At 36.4% G+C, this 26,950-nt stretch overlaps 1 protein-coding gene across 2 annotated transcripts in view; it reads right to left on the reverse strand.

Moving 5' to 3' along the window:
• Positions 1-874: 874 nt before the first annotated feature.
• Positions 875-26,950, reverse strand: part of FAM13B (family with sequence similarity 13 member B) — a 107,253-nt gene continuing 81,177 nt past the window's right edge. Inside the window, exons 14-24 of one of the 2 annotated variants that reach the window (XM_069104273.1) lie at positions 24,466-24,531; positions 22,742-22,952; positions 21,742-21,871; positions 19,923-20,004; positions 18,168-18,397; positions 15,593-15,676; positions 6,505-6,600; positions 6,152-6,235; positions 5,885-6,057; positions 5,072-5,173; positions 875-3,334 (exon numbers count right to left, since the gene is read on the reverse strand). In XM_069104273.1, coding sequence (XP_068960374.1) covers positions 3,211-3,334; positions 5,072-5,173; positions 5,885-6,057; positions 6,152-6,235; positions 6,505-6,600; positions 15,593-15,676; positions 18,168-18,397; positions 19,923-20,004; positions 21,742-21,871; positions 22,742-22,952; positions 24,466-24,531 — 1,382 coding nt within the window. In that variant the 3' untranslated portion in view covers positions 875-3,210. The remainder of the gene's footprint in view (positions 3,335-5,071; positions 5,174-5,884; positions 6,058-6,151; positions 6,236-6,504; positions 6,601-15,592; positions 15,677-18,167; positions 18,398-19,922; positions 20,005-21,741; positions 21,872-22,741; positions 22,953-24,465; positions 24,532-26,950) is intronic. The other variant, XM_069104274.1, reaches the window with a different exon arrangement.

Genomic DNA, 26,950 nt, shown 5'->3' on the forward strand with positions numbered 1-26,950 from the left:
TTCAGTTCCAACAATATATCCTACAACCTTCCCCCCCTCCCCAATCCTATGGCCAAATTAATTTGGGAAAAATTTGTATTAAAATTCTCGCAAACTACATCTCAAAGCTCTTGGTTTGTCTGATATGTGTTTGGTAAACTGCTTTCAAAGTGAAACATACTGATTTTGTGAATAATGGCGGTAAGTCTCAGGACATTGGTCACATTGAGACTGAGCAGTTCTGTACCCCATAGTGATTGATCATAACTTTGCTAGGTGCAAAGCAGCAGTATGGTATTTCTGAAGTCATAAGGAAACTTCTACTCCCACTCCAGAATTTTGTGACAAACCATACACAGTGCATATGGCTAGGGCTCCCTCAAAACAATCACCAGCAAATGCTAGGTCCTGACTATACAGCAGCTATTGGGTGGTTTTGTTTTTTTTTTTTGCCAAAGGCATAATTCTAACTTCTGTGTTAGTACATACTAAGACTAGTCACAACTTCCAAGTTATCATTTTTATAGCTGTTAAACAGCATTAGTCTAAAGCCTCCAATTAAGATCAACTCTACAACTACCATCAAACTTTCTTTGGTGATAAAAGGAGAGTTCTTTTGATCTTCCAAATCAAAATCTGTTTCTAAATTCTAATAGTTAAAAGAAGGCTGCAGACCTTCTTCCAAGAAATGCACAGAGTAGCACTTTTTCTTTCCACCCCTGATGCCATCAACCCCATCCTGCTTAAGGCAACAATCCTGCTGCCAAAGGGTTGTAGGTCTTGCTTATTCAACTGAGCCAGAGCTTCATGTCTGAGCGCATTATATGCCAAAGGAACTCCAAGGGCTGCCATTTTTTAAATACCTGTTGGAAAAATAGGAAGCCATTACAATGACTGGGGACAATAAAGATTAAGGTATTTTTTATTACAAAAATCTATACAGTGAAGTGCCAGATATAGCAATGTACTTATATCTAGTGGACATATAAATATATCTATATATCTACATATTGGTGGTATATAGATATATAGTTTTCACTTGTACCAAAGTAAAACTCTTAATTTATCACAAAATGCCTAATTCTACCACATACTGCCCAACAAGGATGGCACACAACACTTAAGGGCATAACTGTTGCCATGCTTATCTATAAACTGAACAGCCAAACACTGTACAACAAACAACACGAAGCAGCTGTTAATTCTAAAATGAAACCAGTCAGATCACTCACTTATAAAAATATTGGAATCATATAGTTTTAAGCATTATAAAGGAGGAATATATTATTTAAAACATTTAAATAGTGCATATTGACATTTTGCATGTGGCATATAAAAACACAAACATTCATGTACAACAATATACAGTACACATTAGTTTCAATGTTTGGAAACACCCGTGTCTGCAGACTGGTAGAAAAAAATAACTGAAATGTACATTGCACAATGGATCCAAATCAAAGTGATAAACAATGGTCCTGGTTTTAGTTTTTAAATGCCATTTCTCTAGATACTTTATGAATAGCCTTGCTATATAAAGGGAAACCATCGGAAGATAGCTAGTTTTAGTGCTTTTTTTTTTTTGTTAAAATTCCCAAACTACATGTCCACTATTCAATTCCAAAAACAAAAGAGGCATTGCACACACAGATGAACTCTGAAGTACTTATAAATCCTATTCATTTTCAACCCTGTGTTAATAAAGTCCCAAGTCTATGAAATTCATGCTTCCCACAGCTTCTAATGATGTTACCCCCCTCCCCAAAAAAAGTATCTTTTGGTCTTTGATGAAACAAAGCGTGTTAATATTAGCTTGTCAGAAAACATGCATGTAAAGTCACTGCATGCAAAACATAATAGCACTAGTCCAACTGATATACTTACCCATACAGAAAAGCACCAGTTAAAAATGAACACTTGAGTTTTGCCTGACCTGAATCTTTTTAATGACTGCTGTATCATATAGCACAAGCAAGTGAATAATCATTCAACATAAGGAAAATGATCACCAGAATGACATCAAAAGGACATTTTTTAAAGCTGAACCATGCACAGGGAAAAAAAAAAGATCTGCTTACACTGCAAGGGTACACTACTGCTTTCTGTTTCCTAGCTGCATCACACATATACAATGTGACAACAGAAAGTAATTTTTGGAAGGTGTGGGACAGGGAGAGAAGGATGTTGGCTTATTGTAGTATTTTTCTTCCTTGTAATTTTTAAGACTTACAACCCACCAATCCACCCTAAGGTACATGTAAAATGCAGTAATATTAGCCCTTGTTTAAACAGATTTACTTCAGCTGTAACAATCATTTTTACTGATTTAGGCCAGTTTGGATCTGCTGGCACTATACAAGTCTAAGCACCATCAGATTTCCCACATGCTGACATGGGTAATAAGGTTCTCACATTATCAATTGGGGAAGGCAAATCATGTCACCACCAGTTGTTAAACAATAACCAAGAAAATGAATGGTAACTCAAGTCCTGTAGGCAGCGTGTGATAATGAATCAGTTTTCCAAGTTGTTTTCTGTGTTTTTAAAATTACATTAAGGAAGGTCACTTTCTGGTCTGTCCACTGCTTTCTTCGTCCAGGAGCTGTGACCATTGACTTGGGGATAAAAAAAAAATATCCATGGATTGAATAACATACTACCTGTGTGACACGTCTTTGTGGGATTTAAACAGAAAGCTGTTCCACAGCAGGACTCAGAAAGGAATTTCAGTTTGGTTTTCCAGGAAAACACAGAATACAGTTGCATATGTATGCGTTTTTGTTTTACTCTCAATTTTCTGTAAGAAAAAGGCAACTAGAGTAGTTCAGTGTGGTGTGAAGATCTACATCTTAATTTTCTTCAGTAATGCAAAAAGAAGTTGGTAATAACAAAAAGCTTGTAAATTTCCGAAGTTCTTTAAAGTTGAAAAGATAAAATTCTAGTCTTTTGGGAAAAGGATGTATCTCTAATAAAAAAAAAAAACACTGAAGGAGACTGCATGTTTGCTAAAGGTAGAGAGAATAGTTTCCTGTTAATTTGGAACATTTTATTTGCTCCCTAAAATGGGCCTACTTGCCCTTCAATCATAATTTTGTAGTGGCACCACAATAAAGTTCACATGAAATTCTTTGAATAGCACATGACAAAAAATGAACTCAAGCATCAGCCAGTACACACGATGGTAGCTTCAGGGAATACAACTGGTTTTTATGATGTTTTGAAGGAGCATTTTTATATGGATTTCGAAGAATCTTGTTTGCTGATAAGAACTTCAAGTAGCCTAAGTTTGGCTTTAATTTTCTTATACTCCCTATACTCCTCGAGCATTGGAGTCCGATCCTCTTTCTGAGCATTCCTTTAAAGAAAAAAAAAAGAAAGAAAAAAGGCATAACATTCAAGAAAGCAACAATATTCCTTTTAACCTGTAAATTCACTGACCAGAAAAGGAATATCATATTTCTAGCAAATGAAATACCTTGCAGTTATCACATATAAGTTCAAGCAAAGAGTGGCTTAGGGGGTGTAAGAAGATTCAAAATGGAAGAAGACATCAGAGAAAAACTATCAGAATGGTAAATCCCAACCCCTAAGAGGGGTAAACCATTGTGATTTCAATCCATCTTTTTTCAGATAAATATTAATGTAAAAAGAGTTTAATGTCAATAAATAAGCAATTTCCACAATGTATATCAAGGGGATACTTTTAATGAATTATAACATCATCATCTGAGGATTCAAGCTAAAAAAAAAGCTTCACATACAGCTAAAGTTATAACTTCACCTTGGAAGATTTGGCCCAATGCAAGGAATCATGATACTTTAAGGCAGGCCTGCACAACCCGTGGCCCACCAAAGGATTTCAGGCCTGTGAAAAATGTAGAGGAAAACCTTAAAGGTCACCCAAAATCCTTTGGCATGCCCGAAGGCCACTTAAAGCAAGCCTGGTTTAAAAGGGCATGACAGTTTCTTCATGTGTGACAGAATATTCATTATGAGATTCTTTGAAAAATCTATTACACCACAGAAGACCTCTTCACCTGAACAGGGAAGTTTAACTGAAAAGTAATACTCCTTAAGGCAATACTCTTAATATAAGTCATTAGCTGTCAAGACATCCCAGTTTCTAATTTTTTTCTGGAGCCTGAAACAATGCATTTAAAGGCCATTTCAGATTCATCATCTGAAATTCCAATCAACTAGAAGCAAGTTTTTCTTAATCTTAAGCAATCAGTTAAAGCACACCTGAATTCAAATCCTGACTCATTTAGCTGGGGGACTCTAGGCAAGTCACCTCACTTCTCTCAACCTCAGTTTCCTCACCTGCAAAATAAGGGAGTTGGACTCAATAGCCTTCCAAAGCCCTCAATTTTATGATCCTTTGATCCTAAGATGTGTGAAGCCAATAAGGTAAATTTAATACATCCAGGCATAGCCAGCTGGCAGTTCAAACCAGCAGTAAACACACCTGTGTACTGACTAACTTACTAACTGACTGACTGTCTGTCTGTCTCTCTCTCTCTCCACACCTATAATGTCAAGGATATAGGAAACTCCCTCTCCCACTGCACTCAGTTTCAGGTGAAAGTGACTTGGTCCATGGTTACACAGTTATGTGTCAGAAATAGGATATTAACCCATGTCCACTGACTCATAAGTAGGCTTTTAGCCACTATTAGGAACCCACTCAAACTGAGAGAACTAAAATTACTTTGTCCCTTGGCTTCTTTCTTCCTCTTTGCTCCCAGGTGAATGAATTACCCCAGCCATGAAGCTGTTTTAAAGGGGCAAAATTCACCTCTCCATAATCCTGTGAATATTTTATCAGATATTCACTTGTATATATACAGCACCTGCTATGTGCCTGATACTCATTTTGTGAGAGCAAGAGGGAGACTGTCAAAGTGGTTTTTAAACTATATTTAAAAGTCTGTAATAAGTTAAAATGTAGCATGACTACGTGTAGAATTGGACTGATTTCTAATCACAAAAAAAGAAAATCACTTCATAAATAACAGCAACCCTGAAACTTTGTTAGAACAGAGTGGGGAGGGACTAGCTCACTGCTTTGATGGTTATTTTGCCAACAACAAACCTTCCATTTTGTTGATAAAATGCTTCTTCAAATTCCCGTAATGTTTTGCGTAGCTTCTTTTTTTCAGCTCTGGCTTTCCAAAGTTGCTCTAGTAATTCAGGCCTAAAAGTAAAATAAGGGGAAAAACATTTATCCAGTGAAGATTTCTTCCTTATGAAAAAATAGATTATTCAGTGTGTTCCTTACACTTTATGAAGTATTTTCATACAGGTATATATGCACATTTATCAATCAACATTTATTAAGCAACTACTTGTATATGTGTATATACAAAACATTGATATATACTAATATATAATATGCACGATACATAGTTATATATGCATACATGTATACATATGTGTATATATTATTTATTTTTAAATATGTAATTTGGTCATCTGTTCCTTTAAATCAGTATACTTTACTTTTCCCTCCATATTGGAGGAATGGCAAAGAATTTTTGTGGTAAAGACTTGTGACTTCATTGGTGTAGGAAAAAGCAAAGCTCTTCTACCAATGCAAATTGTGAACTTCAACTTATATTATTAGAATTAAACGAAGCAGTCCTGGTTAAGTGACTTGCCTGAAGCATTTCAGCTATTATGGGTCAGAGATAGGATTTAAATAAATGCAGGTCTTCCAATGAGGCCAACTCTCTATCTACTATGCCTCTCTTGTAAAGAATAACATTTCAGAAACTTTTTCTTTGGCAAACAACATATATTGTGTACTGTACATGATTGTTCCCCCAATGTAATTAAACAGTCAATCCCTTGGTGTAGTATTTTATTATATTCTACAATATGTGGAAAAATAGGCCAGAATACATACATGGAAGCTGCTCGAGTACTTGACAGACGGAGGTCCAGAGCCAGTTTTTCTTGACTTTCTTCAACATCAGATTCTGAATTTTCCAATGAGCTTGAAAAGGTCTGTGTTTGTGTAGCAGTTTTCAAGATATCATTTAACTCAGAAGACAAATTAACACCATCTTCTTCTTCTTCCTAAAAAAATATAAGATGTAAGATAATGAATCAAACAGACCATCAACTTCAGCTTTACTTGTAAGGAACAGATAAAAGATCTTTAAAGAAATACCTTAATTTCTTCAAAAAAATGGGCCGTTTCTCCCTCTATGATAGGCTGTAACATTTGACCTCTTCTCTTGGTAGATGGGGATCCCTAAAACAAACACCACACATGGACTTGGATACTAAATCACTGGATATTCAGTATTACAGCAAGACAAAGTTTAATAACACTTTGGTATGATACAGAAAAAAAACCCTCCATTTTAAAGATATTATATTCAAGTCTTTTTATCTTTAAAATGCTGGAAAACAAAATCTTCATAACTCAATGTCCAAAGATAAAACTATGGAATTAAAAAAAAACAGTTTTAATGGTGCTCAGCAATAATGGATACATTAAGAAACCCTTGTTGTACATACAAGAATGGGAGTGATGCTTGCCCTCGTCAGCATCTGCTTCACAAGCCGGTATCTATCATAGAGAGGTTTAACAATATGTCTCTCTTCTCTGGTTACCTGCAACAAAAGGAATGATAAGTAGGCTAGCAAAATCAGTAAGAAATCCAAATGTCTACAACTTGAAACAAGTCCCTCATTTTCCATGTTTAAAATGGGAATTTAAAAAACAGTAAAATGCAGGTAAATGTAAATTTTAGTCTGAATATGACTAAAAACTGAAATTCCCAAGAGAGGAATAAAAGAGACCTTAAAAAAAAAACTACTACATCCAGAAGAAAACCTATCAACAATATATGAAAATATGGTCTGAATCTTTATTAACAGAAATGCCTCATGTTATGATTTTTTAATCATAATTATCAGATTGACAAGACAGCCTTCAAAATGACTAACTACTGGTGCAACTGTAGGAAGACAGGCGAACTAATGCATTACTGGTAGAACTAAGACTTGATTCATATGATCTAGGAAACACTTTGAGAATAAACTTGTCCATATCACTAAATGATACATACTCTTGTACATACTCTTGACCTAGCAATACCACAACTAGGCATATATCCCAAAGAGGTTAGAAAAAAAATTCAATTATACAAAAATAGATATAGCAGCACTTTTTCGTTATCTAAAAACTAGAAATGAAGAGGGTGCCCATCAATTGCAGAATAGCTATAAAAACTATGAAAAAGATGGTTTCAGAGAAACTTAAAGATTTCTATGAACTGACGCTGAGTAAAATGAGCAAAACCATGGCAACAATTGATGCAATGCCTATGATACTGTAAAGAAAAACAATTCCAGAAGACTGATGGAACATAATCCTCACTTCTTGAAAGAAAAAAGGTGGACTAGAGGTAAAGAATGATACATTTTCAGACATGGACAAATGGTGGATTTGTTTCGTTTGACTATGCTTTTTGTTACACAGGAAGGTGGGAAATGGGAGTTGGGGTGGGGAGAAGGAAAGAGGGCACGTATACCCCCCCCCTCAAAAAATTAAAGAAAATTAATCAAGTTTTTCTTTTTTTAAATGCACAAAAAAGAATAGAGAAAGTTCCAGAGGAGACACAGGACAGGAAAGACAGCTTTGTAACTAATACTAAATTTTCTATACTTTATATATAGAAATATTCATGTTTGGTTTGTCAAGTTCTGAATAACAAAAAAAAAATTTTTTTGATATATTGGTATCTAAATGACATATACACAACTCCACATGTCTTCTCCCCATAGTAATAAATAACTAGGCCTTGTTCAATCTACAAAGTCTCTTCATCACTATTTTTCCCCTTTTTCTCTCATAACAGAGAAAAAGAGGCATCTAACTTCTTGCTAAGGCTAATCCCATTTACCTAAACCCATGGGAAACTAAACTAAAGCCATCCTAAACTCAAGGATCATCTAGCCATCCTATATTACTACTATAACTGCCACTTTTACTAACATGTTCATGTGTTTCTTTGCATTGTGCCTGGCACAAATAATTAATAAATGCTTGTTCACTGACAACATATAGGGCCAATAATAGAATTTTATATTAAGAACTGGAAAATAACTTACAGGTCATCAAGTTCACTCCCTCTTCTTTTACAGATGAAAAACAGAAGAGGTAACTTGTCCAATGTCCAAAGAGGAGTAGAGTAATAATATTTATATAGCACTTGTAAGATTTTTAAAGTAATTTATCTCTCTCATCATTTGACCCTAGGACCAACTCTGTGACAAGTTATTATCTCACTTCTACAAATGAGAAAATTAAGACACACAGTTTCTAGGGCTGGTATTCAAGGTCGTTGCTGAGCCCAGTTCTCTCTGGACTCCTGGTCCCACATACACACTGCATGAGGCTGCATATCTCAACCACCTTTACTCCTTCTCTCTACTGGCTCTTTTCCATCTGCTGAGCATATATTTAGCACCTACTATGTGTCAGGCACTATACTGAGCCCTGGGCCCTGTAATGTAGGTGGTATACATCAAGGTTCTATCCTTAAACCTTTTCTTCTTTTCTCTATACTCCTTCCTCCTTGGCAATCTTATTCAGTTGACATATGATTCCAATTATAATTTTTATAAAGATGACTCCCAAATCTCTATCTCTATAGCTGCCCACTTCTAAGCTCCAGACCCTCATCTCCAACTGGGTGTCCATCTTGTAGCTTAAACCCAGTATGTTACAAAGATCACACTCAATGTAGTAAAAAAAAAAATGAGACTTGGAGTCAGATGACCTGGGTTTGAAATCCAGTTCTTCTACTTAATGTAACCTAAGTGGCTACAGTTAGTCAAAACCACTAGTCAAAACGATTAGTTGAAATCTTTTTTTAAAATAAGTTTTGGCTGACATTTTCCATTCCTTACATTACCACAGCATCCTATCTCTTCATTTGAGTGTCACCTGATTGATCTTCATAATTTTGTTATATTTACTTCTAATTCTTGGCATATCATTGTTCTTTCCATTTACATTGTTATTAATTACTATGTTTATTGTTTTCTTGGTTCTGCTTAACTTCACTCTACATCAGTTCATATAGATCTTTCTATGCTTCTCTGTATTCAACACACACACATCATCTGTTACAGTACAGAAAGTTCCAGGGGAGACAAAGGAAAGTCAGCCTTGGAACTAATTTACTAAATTTTCTATACCATTACATTCATGTACCACAATTTGTTTAGCCATTTCTCAACTGACAGGCATCTACTTTGTTTCCAATTCTTGGCTTTCACAAAGAATGGCTTATTTGAAATCTAATATCCCTTCTGTTTCTATATCCTATGACCTTTTCCACTAAGCCTGCTCTTCATTCTAATTTCACTATTTCTATCAGCAGCAACAACCAGTCTCAAACAATATTTATTAAGTCCTTAAAATATGTGTATGTGCACAAGGAGCATTTATAAATACAAAGTAGTTAATAAAGTGTCCAGAATGACTTATTTTGGAAAGTTGTGTTTAAGCACCTTTTAGAAGAAAGAAAAGCATTCTATGAGGCAGAGATGAAGACAGAAGTGCATTCCAGGTAAGGGGGAAAAGTCATTCCCCAGATGATAAATGGTCAAAGGATATGAACAAGTAGTTTGCAGAAGAAAAAAATCAAAGTTATCTATAGCTAAAAGAAAAAAATACTCTAAATCACTATTGTTTAGAGAACTGCAAATAAAACAACTCTGAGGTACCACCTCACACCTATCAGAAATGCTAGAAAATAAGTACATTAATGCACTATTGGTAGAATAGTGAACTGGCCCAACCACTGTGGAAAACAATATGGAGCTATGCCCAAAGAGCTGTAAAACTGTGCATACCCTTTGACCAAGCAACACCACTACTAGGTTTGTATCCAAACACATCAAAGAAAAAGGAAAAGGATCTATTTATACAAAAATATTCATAGCAACTCTTTTTGTGGTGGCAAAGAATTGGAAATTAAGAGGATGCTCAGCATTTGGGGAATGGCTAAATAAGTTGTGATACAATATTGTTATATAAGAAATGAGAAGCGGGGTAGGGGGCGGCTAGATGGCGCAATGAATAGAGCACCAGCCCTGGAGTCAGGAGGACCTGAGTTCAAATTTGACCTCAGACACTTAACACTTACTAGCCATGTGACCTTGGGCAAGTCACTTAATCCCAAATGCCCCACCCTCCCATCTCCAAAAAGCCAAAAGAGAGAGAGAGAGAGAGAGAGAGAGAGAGAGAGAGAGAGAGAGAGAAAGAGATGAGAAGGGTGGTTTCTGAAAAACATGGCAAGACTAATGAACTAATGCAAAGTAGAATGGCCAAGGGATCTTTGTACATACTGTGTTTCCCCGATAATAAGACACTGTCTTATTTTTTTTTGGACAGAAAAACACCAGAGGGCTTATTTTCAGGGGAGGGCTTATTTTAATGAACATTGACAGCAATTTTAATAAACAGGTAAATGTGAACAAAAAAATGTACCTTTATTCAATAAGCAAATCACTGGGGAAGAACAGGATGACGCGCTCACTGCTGCAGCTCTGATGGGATGCAGCTCTGAGCGCGGCGTGCGTTTCACGGGGGGGGGGGGGGGGGGGGGGAGGAGGGGGGGAGAAAAAAAAAAAAAAAGGGGGGGGGGGGGGGGGGGGGGGGGGGGGCCTGACGGACGACAGTGCAAAAAAAAAAAAAAAAGAGGGTACCGTAATGTAGCATGTAGCGCAGGGGATCACCTTTACCAGAGTAGCAATCTCAATAGGGCTTATTTTGGGGGGAGGGCTTATTTTAGAGGAATCTTACACAGTAAGGGGAGGGCTTATTTTTGGGATAGGTCTTATTATCGGGGAAACATGGTAGTAACAGCAAAGACATGGAAAAGACATGGCTTCTATGATCAATACAATTTATTCAAGACAATTCCAAAGCATTCATGATAAAAAAAATGTTATCAACCTCTATGAGGAACTATGATGAACTCTGAAAGCATGATGAAGGATAATTTTTCTCACTTTTTTGTGTGATATGGCTAATATGGTTTACATCATTTCACATGTATAATGGGTAAGGAACAGGCAGGAGGGAGAACATAACTTTTAAAACATGGGGGGAAGAAAGGGTGGGTTTGGGAAGAAAAATAATGAATTCAGTTTTTGTACATGCTGAGTTGTCTCTGAGACATCTAGTTTGAAATGTCCAACAGGTAACTGGTAATGAGAGACTGAAAGTCATGGAAAGGACTAGAGCTGGATAAATAGTTCTGTGTGTCATTTAAAAAGAGAAGACAGTTAAACCCCAGCAGATGATAAGTATACCAAAGAGACAGCATTGCAGGAGGGAAAAAGGGCATAAGTACAATCTTAGGGCACAAAGTTAGGGGTATAGGGACGGCTAGGTGGTGCAGTGAATAGAGTAATGGCCTTGGAGTCAGGAGAACCTGAGTTCAAATCCAGCCTCAGACACTTAACACTTACTAGCCACTTAACCCCAATTACCCTGCCTTCCCTCCTCTAAAAAAAGGGGGGGAGGGGGGCGCGCCAAAAAAATAAATACATAAAGTTAGGGGTATGTTATGGATAAAGAACCAGCAAAGTAGCCTGAGGAATAATTAGACAAGTTAGGAGAAGCAGGAGAGACTATAAACATAAAAACCCAGACTACACATACAAATACAGCTGTGAGGTTGGGAAGAATTAAGACTGAGAAAAAAACCATCAGATTTTTCATTGAAATGTTGGTGTCTTTGGAGAAAGTAATTTCAGTTGAGTGATGAGGATCAAATGCCAGACTATTAACTGACTTCATTCTGCCTTATTTGTAACCCATAACTCATCAATTACCAAGTCCTGCTGTTTCTATTCAACAAACATTCACTAAGGATTTTCTATGCACAAAGCACTCATACATACATAAAAGGAATATGCAGATACAAAAAAAGGAATATATTCTCTCAGGGAGCTGTTTCCTCTCTATTCCTAATATTACTACCCTACTACAGGCATGTGTGTGTACTTATTTTCTCAACACCACCTACATGAAGTTTTATAATAGTCAACTTAACTCCCTTATTTTCCTCCCACTAATCCAGCCTTAATACTGCTGCCAAATCAATTTTCCTTATGCCTAGATTTGGTCATGTCACTCTTGTGCTCAAAAATATTTAGTGGTTCCCTACAGCCTCCTGAGTAAGTTTCAGATTTTTGCCTAGTATTCAAATTCACAATGTGGCTCCAGATTCACTTTCCAGTCTTACTTCATACATACTACTGCTTGTCATATATGCTGTAGCCCAAGTGGATTACAAGTATATCCTCTGTTCCTCAGTTCATGGTGTTCCCTTATGTTTGAAATCAATCAATGAGTATTTATTAAAAGTTACTCTCTTCTAAGTGCTAGAGACAAAAAGAAAAAAAAAGTCAAATATTCAAGTAAAGAAGACATAATAAAATCAGAGTAATTTAGAGAAGAAAGATAAGCAGTTGTGGGGGAGAGAGGGTGCTCTAAATCAGGAAAGAAGGTAGTACTTGAGGTTGGGTGAGTCTTGAAGTAAGGAATTACACAAGGTGGAAAAAAGGAGGTTGTGCACTGCAGGTCTGTGTGGCCAGTGAAAAGGCATGGACTGCCATGCTTGAAAAACAGAAAGAAGACTGGTTTGTGGGGATGGAGGAACCATTTCACCATGGAAAGAGAGTTTTGAGAGCCAAACAGGTATGTTTACAGTTTATCCTTACCAAGAGGTGATGAGGTCTTGAACAAAGGTGGTCATGTGAGTAGTGAAAAGGGAGCAGATGTGAGGTACTGTGGAGGTAGAAGCAACAGGATTTGGCCACTCGTTTGGATACATGTGTTAAAGAAAAGTGAAGAGCTGCTTAAGTTGCAAAACTGGGCAATTGGAAGGATGGAGGTGCCCTCAAAAGAAATAAGGAAGTTCAGAAGAAGGGTAGGTTTGGGGAAAAAAAATAAATTGTTTTGGACATGGTGAGTTTGAAATACCCATGGGACATTCATTTCAAAATGTCCAACAGGCAGCTGTGATGCAGGATTGGAACTCCGAAGGGAACCAAGTGAAAAATATAGAGCTGGGAGTTATCTGCAGAGAAATGATAATTAAACCCATGGGAGTGAGGAGGTCACCAAGTGAAAAGAGGACCAAGATAGAGCCCTGGGATATACCTACAGCTAGGGAATATGATATAATGATCAAACAAAACAGACTGAGTAGGAGCTGAGTTGGGGAGATGATAGAATTAGGAAAGAATAGTGTAACAAAAACCAAAGACTATCCAGGAGGAGAGAGAGTGGCGAACAGTCAAATGCTACTACACAGAAGTCAACGATGAGGACTAAGAAAATACCATCATCAGATTTTGCAATTGAGAGATTACTTACTGGCAGATTCCTACCTGTCCTTTTAAGTCCAAATCAAATGTCACTTCCTCCATACAGTCTTCCCTAGCTCTACTCCCTACCTGTTGGTAAGAACTTTTCTCGATCTGATCTCAACACAGCAAGTATACCTCTGGGATGCATTTATGTATGCTACGTTATCACACTGTATCTCATTTCATTTGTATGTAAAGTCCTCAAGAGTGAGATGATCACAATCTTTCTATTTGTATCTCTAGAGTTATAGCACAGTGCCTGGCATATAGGAGATGCTATATAAACGCTTGTTGATTGATATCCTCTACTACAATAGCCAACTAGATGGCTCAATGGATAAAGTACTGGGCCTGGAGTCAGGAAAACCTCAGTTCAAATTCAGCCTCAAAAGCTTACTATCTATGTGACCCAGGGCAAGTCACCACTCCAGTATCTCTGCCAAGAAAACCCCACGAACAATATGGCCCATTCATGAAGAATCAGACAAAACTGAATGACTGAAAAACAACTAGAATAGAGCTGTCCAACCCACAGCCTGATAGAACCAGATTAAAATGTAGCTGGCAAATAATTTAACGAAATAAAAATAAAACAGAATATAGATAATGTAAATATGTGATTTTCTAAGTCAATATATAGCTGCAGGAATCCTCATGTACAGTTTAATGGTTTTCCATTTCTATTTGAATTTACAATGGACTAGACCAACATTCATAAGAATTGGGACCATATCTGAACTAAACTCGATTATACATGATACTTATATTTTATTATATTATGCATACTACATGCACATGCTTTAAGTCTATGAGGGGAATAAAACAGAATATATTCAAAGTAAAGCCATGGTAATTTTTTGTTTAAGGCAGCTAAGTGGTGCAGTGGATAGAGTGTAGGGCCTGGAGTCAAGAAGACTCATCTTAGTTCAAATCTGGCCTCAGATATTTACTGGGTAACCCTGAGCAAGTAATTTAATCCTCTTTACCTCAGTTTCCTCAACTATAAAATGAGCTGGAGAAGGAAATGGCAAACCACTCCAGTGATCTTTGCCAAGAAAACCCCAAATGGGGTCACAAAGAGTTAGACACAAGTAAACATTTTCTGTTTGAATGGAGGGTGGAGGAGATATCAAATAAGGCCTCATGTAGAAGGTGGCACTTGAAGCAACTTCATTCAAAGTAAGAATGGAAGGAGTGCATTGCGGGCATGGGAGACACCAGCTTTTGCAAAGGCACAAAAAAAGAAGATGGAATATTATTGTGTTTGAAGGCCAATTTGGCTGAAAGGGAGTAATGTGTCATAATTCTGGAGAAGCAGGAGCCAGACTGTGAGGTGCTTAAAATAGTCTACTTTTTTCTAGTAGCAATAAGGAGAGTACAGCTTTTGGAATAGGAGCATGACACAGTCAGACCTGAGGTTTTTGTATATGACTTGGGTGAATGTATGAATAGAGAAAGAAAGATTGGATATAGGCAGACCAGTTAGGAGACTATTTCAATAAGCCCAGAGAAAAACTGGATTATGGTGACAGCTACATGTGTGGAGAAAAAGAGACTTTTGTTATGTTGTAAAAGTGGCATCGACAAGGTTAGCACCTGACTGGAAATGGGTGCTGAAAAAGAATAAGTACACAATGACTCCTAGGTTCAGAACCTAGGTGACTGACATGATCAGAATGTCCCTGGAAAAAACAGGAAAGTCAGAAAGAGGAATGAGTTTTGGGGAAAATATAATGAACTTCACATACTTTCTGCTTGGTGGAAAAGCTAAAATGCTACTGATGTTTTTACCTGATAAAAGTTATATGGTCTCCTAGTTTTACTTCATACTATTTGGCCAAGATGTTATCTGAGCGATCTTAATCTTTAATAGAAATCATTTCAAAGTGTAGGAAACAATGCTCTAGATCAGACATGTAAAACATGCAGCCCATTACATATGGCCCACAACACTCCCAAGTACAGTGAGCCAGATTAAAATGTAATCAGGGAATAGTTAAAAAAAATTTTAATAACAATAAAGTGTAGATAATATTACACTTTAAAACTAAGTATGTGACCCACAAGGATCCTTACATACAGATTAGCACCCCTGTTTCTTTTGAGTTTGACATCACTGCCCTAGGCAATTCAGAACAGAATGTAAACCATCATCACAGCAAGGGTTACCTTTGTACAGTAAAATCAAACAAGAGAAAGACATTACCGGTCTTCCATGTTGACTTTCATAGTACAGAAGACTTTTCTGGAGAGAAGTTTTCTCTTCGGCCAAATGATCTTTTGTCATTTTCTATGAGAAAGAAACAATATTGTCATATTCATTCCTTTCTAAAGTTGAAAGGACTATCTCTAGCACATAAGCAATCTAGTCCAGGTTTATAAGAATAGATCCTATATATTTAAAAATACTTAGGGAACTGAATTCCAAAATTTACTTCAATCTTTTATGACTAACTTGGTCTCTTCTGCTCTTTTTCTTTAAAAGGACCTCAAAAGGCCTAAGCCATACACAATCTATCTAAACTATAAACACTCAGGGGTTGGTAACTTTTTTTTTGTCATGGATTCCTTTGGTAATGTAGTGTGATGAAGCCTATGGACCCCTTCTCAGAATAACTTTTTTTTTGGTGGGTGGAAAGCAGGGCAATTGGGGTTAAGTAACTTGCCCAAGGTCACAGAGCCGGTAAGTGTGTCAAGTGTCTGAGGTCAGATTTAAAATCAGGTCCTCCTGACTCCAGGGCCAGTGCTTTATTCACTGCGTCACCTAGCTGCCCTGCAACATTTTTGAAATGTATAAAGTAAAATACATAAAATTACAAAAGAAATCTATTATACTAAAATGGTTATCGAAATATTTTTAAAACATTCAGAGATCCCAGATTAAGAGCCCTTGATCCGAACTGATAATTATCCTTTCCTTATTTAAAGGGTAAAAATGAAGAACAGTTGTTACAACCACTATTGATAAACTATTCTAAATAAAAGATTGCTTCAGCCAACAACTTTTCACAATGTCATTACTAATGTATTTTAACTAAACCCCACTATAAACAACCATTTACAGTCAGTAGCCCACTTACAACACTATTTCTCTGAAATTTTCCCTCATAATATTCTACAAAAATGTTTTCATAGGATCAATTAACAATAACAGGCAGAACATTTTTATATTATCTCAGGTTTATATTATTATTGTTATTATTTATCTTATATATTTATTATTTCAGCTGGCCCTTATAAAAATGACATGGCAAATGCAGAATTTAAGTCTATTTAAATCTCTTGCTATCTTCAAGATTTATATCTATACACACACATATATCTTCTATATCACTACAATTTATATATAAAATATTTTATTATATATGCATCTACATATTGTATGAATAGTGCATATACATATATGCATACATGTATACACATATACATAAGCGTGTAGACAATATAGGTAAAATTATAGGTAAAGGTATATAGGTATAGATAGATCAGAGGTCTAAATTTCCATTCCTGGCTGCTAATAACTACATAAGATCTTCCTGAAGTCATCTCTCCAATTTCTTGGTCTGGGAAGAGAGGGAGGCAGATTAAAGGTTCTCAAAGTTTCTTTCTAGTTTTAAAGCTAGATTGTAAATGTGATTCTATGACTTAGAAGCAATCAGCAAAGGGACTAAAAACAAGCTAAGGTTCAAAACATGAATAATTTAGCAGTGAACTTGTCAGCAAAGCTAAGTTTTTAGTACTTTGTGCATCTGAGAGGTTTTATTGGAAGGGAGGAGAGGAAGAGGGCAAGGTAAGGCATCCCTTCTTAAGCAAATGTGAAGGGAAAAGATCAAGATCACTTAGATTCAAAAAGCTTAGAAAAGCAAGTCTATACAAACTAAAATGGTTTCTATGAGATCTAAAACAACAGAGAACTAGCTTAGAACTGCAAAGAACCAATCCCTTTATTTTACAGAAAGAGAAACAAGTTTTAGAAAAGTAAAGTACTTTGCCCAATTCAAAAGCAGGAATTGGACCCAGAGTCTGTGGCTCCAAATTCAGTGCTTATTCTATTAGCTTAGGCATTCTCAGTCAAATTCATCTTTATGGAGTTAGTACTATGCAGTGGACAAAATATTATAGGTTAGAAGGCCTGCACCTTACCCCCATTTCTGCCTAACTAGTGCTTCAGGCACTTAAGTAATTTCCCCTCTCTAGAGCCTCAGTTCCCTCTCCTGGACGCAGAGGGCAGGTGGACCTCCCAGTTCTACCATTCTGTGACATAGCAAAACAAGAGAACTGGTTCCAATAGAACTATACTGAACAGAATTAGGTGAGGTTAGTTTAGGAAGGCTTCCTCAGAAAAGGAAAATATTCTTGTTTTAGCAAAGGAGAATCTGAAAGACAGGAGGGGGAAAATGGGAAGAAAAGGTCAGGGTTTACATTTTGAAGGAGAGGGACAGTGGGATAAAAATAAAGGAGAGTATGGAAAACTGAAAGACCAACCTTGATAGAAGAGTGTGAGGCAATAGAAAGAAGATTAAATACAGTCAGAAGACCTAGATTCAAATCCCAACCTGAGTACTTGGAACAAATCACTTAATCCCTCTAAGACTCAGTTTTGTCCTGTGGAAAGACATTGTATCAGCCTAGATGACTTTTAATGTCCCTTCCCAGTATAAATCTATGGCCCTGTGAATAACATCTACCACTCAAGACTGACTTTTATCAAGGATTCCATACATCATTTTGAGTTGAAAATCACATTTTAGCTTGAGTGTAAGACATAAAATCATGATTACTTTAATGTCTTCTGGAAGGCTTCTTTCCACACGCTTCTCTTTCAGTCTTTTCAGAATAAGTTCAAGTGTTGCCTCCTTGGTTGGCTTTTTCTCCTTCTGTGTGATCCTGGATTCATCTTCATTTTCTTCAACCTCATGGTCTAGAGAAGAGCCAAAGCTTTTTGGAAGAGTGTTACTTCGTGGACGTGTTTGAGGTACAAATTCCCCATCAGAGCTTTTGTGCTTTGCATCTACAATTCAGAATTCAACAAGACAAACAATAATTACTTTTTTTTTAAAGCAATCGGGGTTAGGTAACTTGCTCAAGGTTACACGGCCAGTTATTTTGTGTGGGTGTTAAATATCTGAGCCCAGAACCAATCCCAGGTCTCCCGACTCTGGGGCCAGCGCTCTTACTCACTGCGCCACCTGGCCGCCCCAACAATAATTATTTCTATATCAGAATGAGTCAAGAAAGAGAATTTATGTGCCACAAGAACACTAATATATGAGCACATGATCTCAATCATCTCAAGATGTTTATGTTACACCAACAATAAATAATAACTGGGCTAGCCAGTTTAATTAGTAAACTGCCAATGGCATCCAGACAATGGATTTGCAATTGAAGGGTTGGCATTAACTATATGTGATCAAATCCTAGAGTTCTGAGAACTGGTTTTAGAAAACTAAATAAAAAGGTTTTTTAAAAAAATGAATTTTGGGGGGATTATTTCAGTAAACACGGCACATTATACTTAGCAGTATTTTCAGGGCAGTTATCAAATAATTAAAAGCTCACATTTCTCCACCTCTCTCCTATTCCCTGTCCAGAAATACCTATTCACATTCTAATGGAGGTGACAATGTGGAAATGACTGTATGTATATATGAAATATACACAGTGTATATGAAAGGTAATCTTACAGGGAAAGGACTAGCAGTCGGAAGGGAAGAAAAAATTCCTACAGAAGGTTAAGGTGTTATCAGTTGTAAAGGAAGCCAAGGGAAGCTAGGATTTGGTTACTGCTAAAGAGAAAAATTAAGTAGTCTGCAAAATCAAACTGGTAGGTCAGCTTTTCATTTGGCATGTTCTGTGAAAGTCAATTTAATCTACCGAAATTACATTCTCTGAAACTCAGACCAAATGTTTATCAAGAATTGCTTTGTAGAGGCGGCTAGGTGGCACAGTAAGTAAAGTGCCGGCCCCGGAGTCAGGAGGACCCGAGTTGGGTTCTGGCCTCAGACACTTAACACCCACACAAAAAACTGGCCGTGTAACCTTGGGCAAATTACTTAACCCCAACTGCCCTCCAAAAAAAGAAAAAAAAAAAGAATTGCTTTGTAAATCCTGAAAGTGAACAAAAGTGAACCTAAAATAAAGCTTTTGTGTAGGGATTTTTATTGTATCATGCAGAATACCACCAAAGAAAAGAGGAAAGATATTAAATTTCCATGTATACTCTTCAGCGAGAAGAAAGCTGTCCAATACATCTTCAAATTCTTAAGTTGCTATGTGCTATTTGACAAATTCCAAATACTTGAAGTTTAGGGGAAACCATAATTGTCCTGTGATTACCAAAGTCTTCTCGAATAATATTCTTATACTTCTGCCATGGGAATTGGAAAAAGAGCAAATTTTCTTTTTCATCACCATTACCAAGATGAAAAAGGAGCAAATTTCAAAGTATCAATTCCTTGGATGATGTTATGTAACACAAATATTTATATATGAGTGGATATCAGTTTAAAAGAAAAAAAGAACATATTATATACCTTTAATTTGCTTCCTTAGTTTAGTAAGCTCTGTCATCCACTTTAAAACTTTGGGATTGGCTGCAATATCACTGTAGGAGGGCTGTAAATAAAAGGGGAAACTTTCAAATGTATCCTTTAAAAAGACCAACTTAAGACTTTTATATGTATAGTCTTTACCACAAACAAACTGTCAATAAACACCTGCCTCAAATATGCAAGTCTAGGTTCAATTCAATTATTTATTGTATGAGAGGCAGCAGTGGAATACTTACTAAATAGCTAGCCTGAGAGTCAGGAGGATCTGCTTTCAAATCCCAATTCTGATATTTAATGGGGGATCATGGGCAAGTAGCTTAACCTCTCTCAGTGCTCAAGGCCAGTGGTATCAAACACAAATATAATGGTTGGTCACTAAACTATGCATAAGGATCCCTGCATCATTTTGTTAAGTATCTCCCCATTACATTTCCCAATAACATCTAATAAAGTTCAGGTCTAATGAGACAAGCAGACCAGGTTTTTTAAACCTCTGCTCTAGGCAACTCTCTAAGAATAGGGAAGTTACAGAGAATGTGACAACCTGAATTGATAGGAGAAAGCTTCCCCAACCAGAAGAAGCTCTTATTTATAACAACAAATCATAGGTCCAGTCCTATTTCTATTTATTGTCTAATAAATAGTGGCTTGTGTCCTAGGCACTAGGAAAGATTAAAAAAAAATTAGGTATTTATTTGTCATTTCTATTTTCTTAAAGAGTTTACAATCATGTAGGGAGATAAATAAGAGGTACAGATAACTGGCATACAATAATAAAGCATTATAATGCAACATTAAGGACCAAGAGTACTTGGAAAAAGGTTATCATCCAGTAGGCAAATCAGGGAAGACGTGAGAAGGAAATCAGTATTTGAGTTAGACTTTCAAAACTGGGCAGATAGAAATTTCAGTAAGTCAAAAAACAGGGGAAAGGAGATATTCTAAGAATAAGGAAAAACATGAACTGGCAAAGAGGCAAAACTAAGCTGAGCTTATGTGAAGGAAAAAGAGCAATCAAATTTGGCTGTAGCACAGAGTACTTGGATATAAGCTAGAAAATAGAGTGATACCAGGTTTCTTGTCATTAGAGGCTTTCCTCAAAGGAATCTGCTTTGCTGCAGAGGTAATAGGGAAGCCACTGAAGTTTTTTCAGCAGAGGATGAAATGTGAGAAGAGGAGTAATGCAAACAAATCTATATATAAAAATATTAGTTTGGCAACAGTCTCAAGGATATTATAGCAGAGAGAAAATACTTCTCTGATGAGGCAATTGCTACACAGTCCAGGTGGATGATGATGATAATCTACATAGAGGGAGCAGTGAGAACAGAAAGAGACTGAGACATAGTTGAGCTAGAGCTAGTTATTTTAGTTGTTGAAAGAGCTGAATCCTAATCTAAGTTCAGCCACTAAATGACTGTATTACCTTAGGCAAGTCACTTCATTTCCCTGAGCCTCAGAGGTTGCTCCATCTAATGGATAATAAAAGCTGACATTTTAGACAGAGCTTTGAGGTTTGCAGAGTACGTTACATGAATCATTTGAGTTTTCAAAAACATTCTGTATGATAGCTGCCATGATCCTATTCTACAGATTAGGAAAGTAAGAAAGAGAGAGGTTGGGGGTCACCCAGGTAGTGTTTGATTAGTTAGTGGGATTAGAACCCTTCATAAATCCAGTGCTCTACTCAATATGGAAGCAACCAAGCCCACCCCCAATCTAAGTGGTTTACGACATCAAAAGTTTTAGTTCCAGCATTCTATTATTCTATTTGTATATTTGGCAAAAGCTACTGACTTACCTTACTGCTTTTCTCTTTTTCAAATTGCTCTTCAAATTGTCTGATTTTCTTCTGTAGTTTCTTGACCAACTGATATGGCGTTTTATCTTCCCTCTTGTCATCTTTTGAACTAAAGGATGCTCTTCGAGTCCTGATTTAAAAAAGATATCCAATGTATACATTTACAAAAACTAAAGAAACACCACTTACGGGGGCAGCTATGTGGCACAGTGAATAGAGCACCGGCCCTGGAGTCAAGGGGACCTGAGTTCAAATTCAGCCTCAGACACAACACAAAAACTAGCCACGTGACCTTGGGCAAGTCACTTAACCCCAATTGCCCTCCAAAAAGCAAAAAAAAAAAAAAGAAAAGAAACACCATTTAGCATTATCAGCAAAGATCAAATGAACTAATCTAGATTTTGAGAAATGCATAAAGCATTTTAAGATGCTCATTCCCCAAAAAGAAAAAAAAATGATGCTCCTACCCAAAGATACCAAGACCACAAAGTTGGTCTACAATGTCAATCAGTTTTGCTTAAAAAGAGAGTAAAAAGTTCGTGTGCTATAGATTGTAAAATTAGCCCATACAATTTGTGTTATTGTTTGAAATTGTTTAAAACTGGTTTAAGTTTATTCTTCCAAACTGTTCTGACCAAATAAGGGATACTGATCCCTAAGAACATTTCAAGGGGAAAAAATCTACTGGAGAAAGTCAACTTGGGAGGCTGGAAGGAAGTGAAGTTAAAGTATAGAGAAGCAATTAAAAAGAGTAAAGAACAACAGACACAACCTAGAGAGGCTCTTTGCTCTTAATAGCATCACACCCATATCCAGTCTCATCACTCAATCCTTCTGTACAGTGGCAGCTGGTCAGAGAACCTGAGGAACCCATGGGGGTGACTTTAAGAGAATTTTTTAAAAAAACAAATGATTCTTTCAATTAAACAAAACATCCACCCAGTACAAATTTCCTTTCACAGCTAGCAATTCTAGCATATTACAAAAGTTAGATGCATACCTTGCAAAAGAAAGTGCTTTAGATGAAGAATCCAAAGTTTCTGGATCATGCAGGAATCGCTGGCTTTGTCCAAAATCTAAACTACGATGTGACAATACTGGTGGACAATCTTCTTCAAGAGGATGGTGAGTCATTCTCCCAGCTTGTGGGGAAAGTTGAGCTTCTCCAGATTCAGAATCCTCCTGCCAAGACTTAAAAGCAGGAAATGGCTCTGTAAAATAGAACACACAGAAATGGTACCATGGGTTTCTTATTTCCAAAAAGGATAAAGTTTTTAGTGTTAAAAGCAGCTATATATTCACTGTGAATATGTGTAATTTATAACCAAATGTATAAGTCACTTAATTAAAACAATGTCCCCATTCAATCATACTGTACACCATTTCATATAACAATCTTTAAAATATTAATGCTTTTGAATGTTAAAATCTCCATGAAGCTATTATTACGCCTTTAAAACATTAAGAGAATAATTATTTAATAGTCCCCACATGAATTTGATTTTTACATAAGGGACTTCCTCATGTGTATATTTTTAAAAACAAAATTAAAGAGACGAGAAGAGACACTGTCAAGTTGTTTGAATATCCAAAGTTAGTTGGATACCTTTCTCTTTAAAATGAAATAAAAATGGTATTGTTCAGAAAAAAACACCTTATATTTACATGCAGGAAGAAAAGAGCCAAATCTTGCCAAATGAATCAACTGGCTCCTGGATGTCAACTAAAACTGTTAGAAGATGCCAGAGCTTATGTTATGCTACAGAACTCATTTATCAACAGGAGCCCTTACAGGGGTCTGCTAGAGTTCAGAAAGCTCCAAAAATGACTGATTTACAGCCAATAAACAGTTAATTTACCTGATAACAGTGAGACACTAAATTTAAAATCTACCTTTTATGGAATTCAAAAGTATAACACATTTCAATTATTAAGCACCAAAAATATTAAGTCAAAGTTTGTGGTAATAATCTTATGTTTATTTTAGAGCAGAATACAGTATACTGAACTGAAAAACGTGTTAACATACTTTTAACAAAACAATTGCATACACAAGTCAATAAAACAAAGCACACAGACAAGCACTCCACAAACACTCCCAATACAAAATCAACTTCACATCCCATTTGAAACAAATAAGTTTGGCATTTAAACATAAAGGGTATTTTCTTTTCCCCCAATAAGACAGCAACAGTTTAACATGGGCATTACTGAGATCAATTTTTTTTTAATGTTTTATAATTGTCTTTAATTCTCAGAGATTACTTGACAGTGTCAAAATTCACATATGCTTTTCTCCTTGTCATAATAGCTGACTACCTAGTAGATTATTTTTACATTTGTCTCTAGGTACTTTAGAAAAGTTGATATTTTTTCAGAATAAGAATATACTTGAGTTTTATTCTGCCACCAAGATAAATCTGATAACTGACTTGAATTCAAAGCGTGCAACACAACAAAACCCAGCAATAAAGTGATTTTTTTTTTAAAACAACCCTTGTACCTGCTTCCCAGTGAATAAGAAATCAGTAGCAAGTTTTTATAGGAACTCTCCTGTTTGGGGAAAGAAAGGGGAAATAACAAAAGCCATTTTCTCTGGGTAACATTTTTACCCATAAAGACATTTTCAGGAAATGGGGGCAGCAGGAGAAGGGCTAATTGTAAGGCAAACAAATCATAAACCATAAAAAGGCAGAAAACTAAACTATGGTGAACCATACTTACCCTCCCCATCTCTCTGCAGATGCATTGTTTTGAAATCAATGAGGGGGAAAGTGATAGGGCATGACGCTAATAAAATGGGAAAAAAATGGCAAAAATACTAAAGTGAACACACAGCACAGTCAGAACAAACCATACACATAACTAACATAAAGCCGAAAGATACAAAAAACATTTTCCAGGGCCAAGTTATTCATTTTACTCTTCAAAAAAGTTTACCTAACAAAATTAATACTGACCAAAATTTTGAAAACAAACAAACATACATTTCCATTTAAGCAAGGCCAAAAAAAAAAAAAATAGTGGTTTTATTTGTATTTAAGCATAACCCTGGAGGAAATGGAAGAACCTGATTGAATACTTTTTTAAAAAGGTTTTCCTACTATCATATTGAGAATTGCACAATAACATTAGCATGGATTTGCTCCTGTTACATTTCATTCCAGACTTAGATTATGAGTTCCCTTAAGAAGAGGGTATGCTTTTTTTCAAGATCCAAGACCCCCTTTGTTTAACAGCTACAAGAGATTATTCTGGGGTTAGCCACATACTGAAAATCTCTTCCAAATTCTATTCTATTGATAATGCATTCAGCTCTACAAAAGAAGAAAGTCTCATATTTATGTGAGGGAGAAACAGGTGAAAATTCATTAGGATTCACCCACTTCTTTGCTAACTAGCCATATGACCTAAGAGACTCCTATTACCTCAGGTCTCTGGATATGCCAAATTAGGTAGTTGATGAAATAATATAACATTGATCTTATCAAAGAAAGATGCCACTAATTCAACTGTTAATGAGAGAGTGAGTGGCAAAGCTACATTTATTTAGAAACCAACAGTATGACAAATTGCATGTCTACTTTGAACTGGTCAGAACTTTGAACTATGTCAGATGTAGTCAACAGCTATGTCTCTGGATTATAACCTGAAATCACTGGGGAGGAATTTTTTATGGATCCCATATTCCTCCATGAAGAATCTCACTATCTATCCTGAAACCTATTAACCCGACCTTGCAGTATGTATGACAAGCCTATAAGTGCTCTTTTCCCTTCTTACCCAAAAATGAAGGAACAATGTAACCCAGGTGGTAGTATCAGAAGCAATCTCCCCACCCCTGGGGCAATTTCAAATAGGTATAAAAAGAATAAAGAGAATTTGTATTCAAATGCCCTATGGGACACTCCTGTCACTAATTTCAAAACATGTGTAGGTCAGGATGAGAAAAGAAAGGAGAGGGACTTATTCAGATTCCCTTTAGGGAAGGCCATAAGCCTTTGCATAAAGAACTTACAGTATTCTCCTAGCAATAAAAAACAATCACTATTCCATGCTAATTAGCTACCCTGAAACCAATGATTCCCAAGATGCTACTTTAGTCACTGGCATTTTCTTACAAGACAAAGATATACACTATTCTGGCTTCATTCTCATCTAACAGAAGTCAACTACTCATTTAAAGAAGATTCCATCTATATACACAAATAAGAGTCCTCTCCTCTTAAAAACTGATCCTTAGGGGTCTGCTGGATCATTTGTTCAATTCAAAGGGTCTGCTGGATCACTCAGAGGTAAATACATTTGAGTTGCAATATTCTACTAATGTCAGTAAAATCTGTAAGATCATGAACTTGAACTCTAAATGTCTTTATTTAGCAGAGTAGTTATTTTTTAAGAGGAAAACAAATTGGCCCAAATTCAATCTAGGTAAGAGAAGAGTGATATATTATTGAGCAAGTCAAATATCTAAACTAAATAAGAAAGGGAGCTAAGGAGAATAACATAAGAAAGCCTTAAAGATTAAGGTTAGATGTAAAAATAAAACATAGATGGGTAAGAATTTTCATCAAAACTACATCTATAGGGGCGGCTAGGTAGCTCAGTGAGTAGAGCACCCGCCCTGGAGTCTGAAGGACCGGAGTTCAAATCTGCGTTCAGACACTCAACAAAAAAAAAAACTAGCCATGTGACCTCGGGTAAATCACTTAACCCCAATTGCCCTCCAAAAAGCAAAAAACAACAACAACAAAAAAACCAACCTATATTTATAACCCATAATGTTAACACTAATTCTTCAGACTATTCCCCTAGTCAATGTCAACAGAGAGTGTATAGAAAGGTTTAGCTAGCTGTTTCCTTAGGATACACTAAAACCTGATTTAAGAAAGGAACAAAATAAATTAGGTTATTTCTGAGTGAAGAGGTATGCAACAGCGGATTGTTTCTATATTCATAAATGCTGTAACTTTCCTTTTAAATTTATATTTAGCATAGACCTCTTTTTTATGCAAATCCACACTTTCACAAATGGGGTCACTGTATTGTGTTCCCCTTAGAAATGTCCCTAAAAACTAGGTCTACGGGAATTTTCCCAGGACCTGGCCTAAACACAGATTGTAAAGTCCTATCATCAAAAAGATCATCTTCCTCACTCTTTCTCATCTGAGAGTGGCTAGGCCCTTTCCTACTCAAAAGTGTCCCAAGA

The sequence above is a fragment of the Petaurus breviceps genome, unplaced genomic scaffold, assembly GCF_028583685.1.
Source record: "Petaurus breviceps papuanus isolate PSGF00001 unplaced genomic scaffold, PetGlider_PUasm1.0 685, whole genome shotgun sequence".
NCBI classification, from domain to species: domain Eukaryota; kingdom Metazoa; phylum Chordata; class Mammalia; order Diprotodontia; family Petauridae; genus Petaurus; species Petaurus breviceps.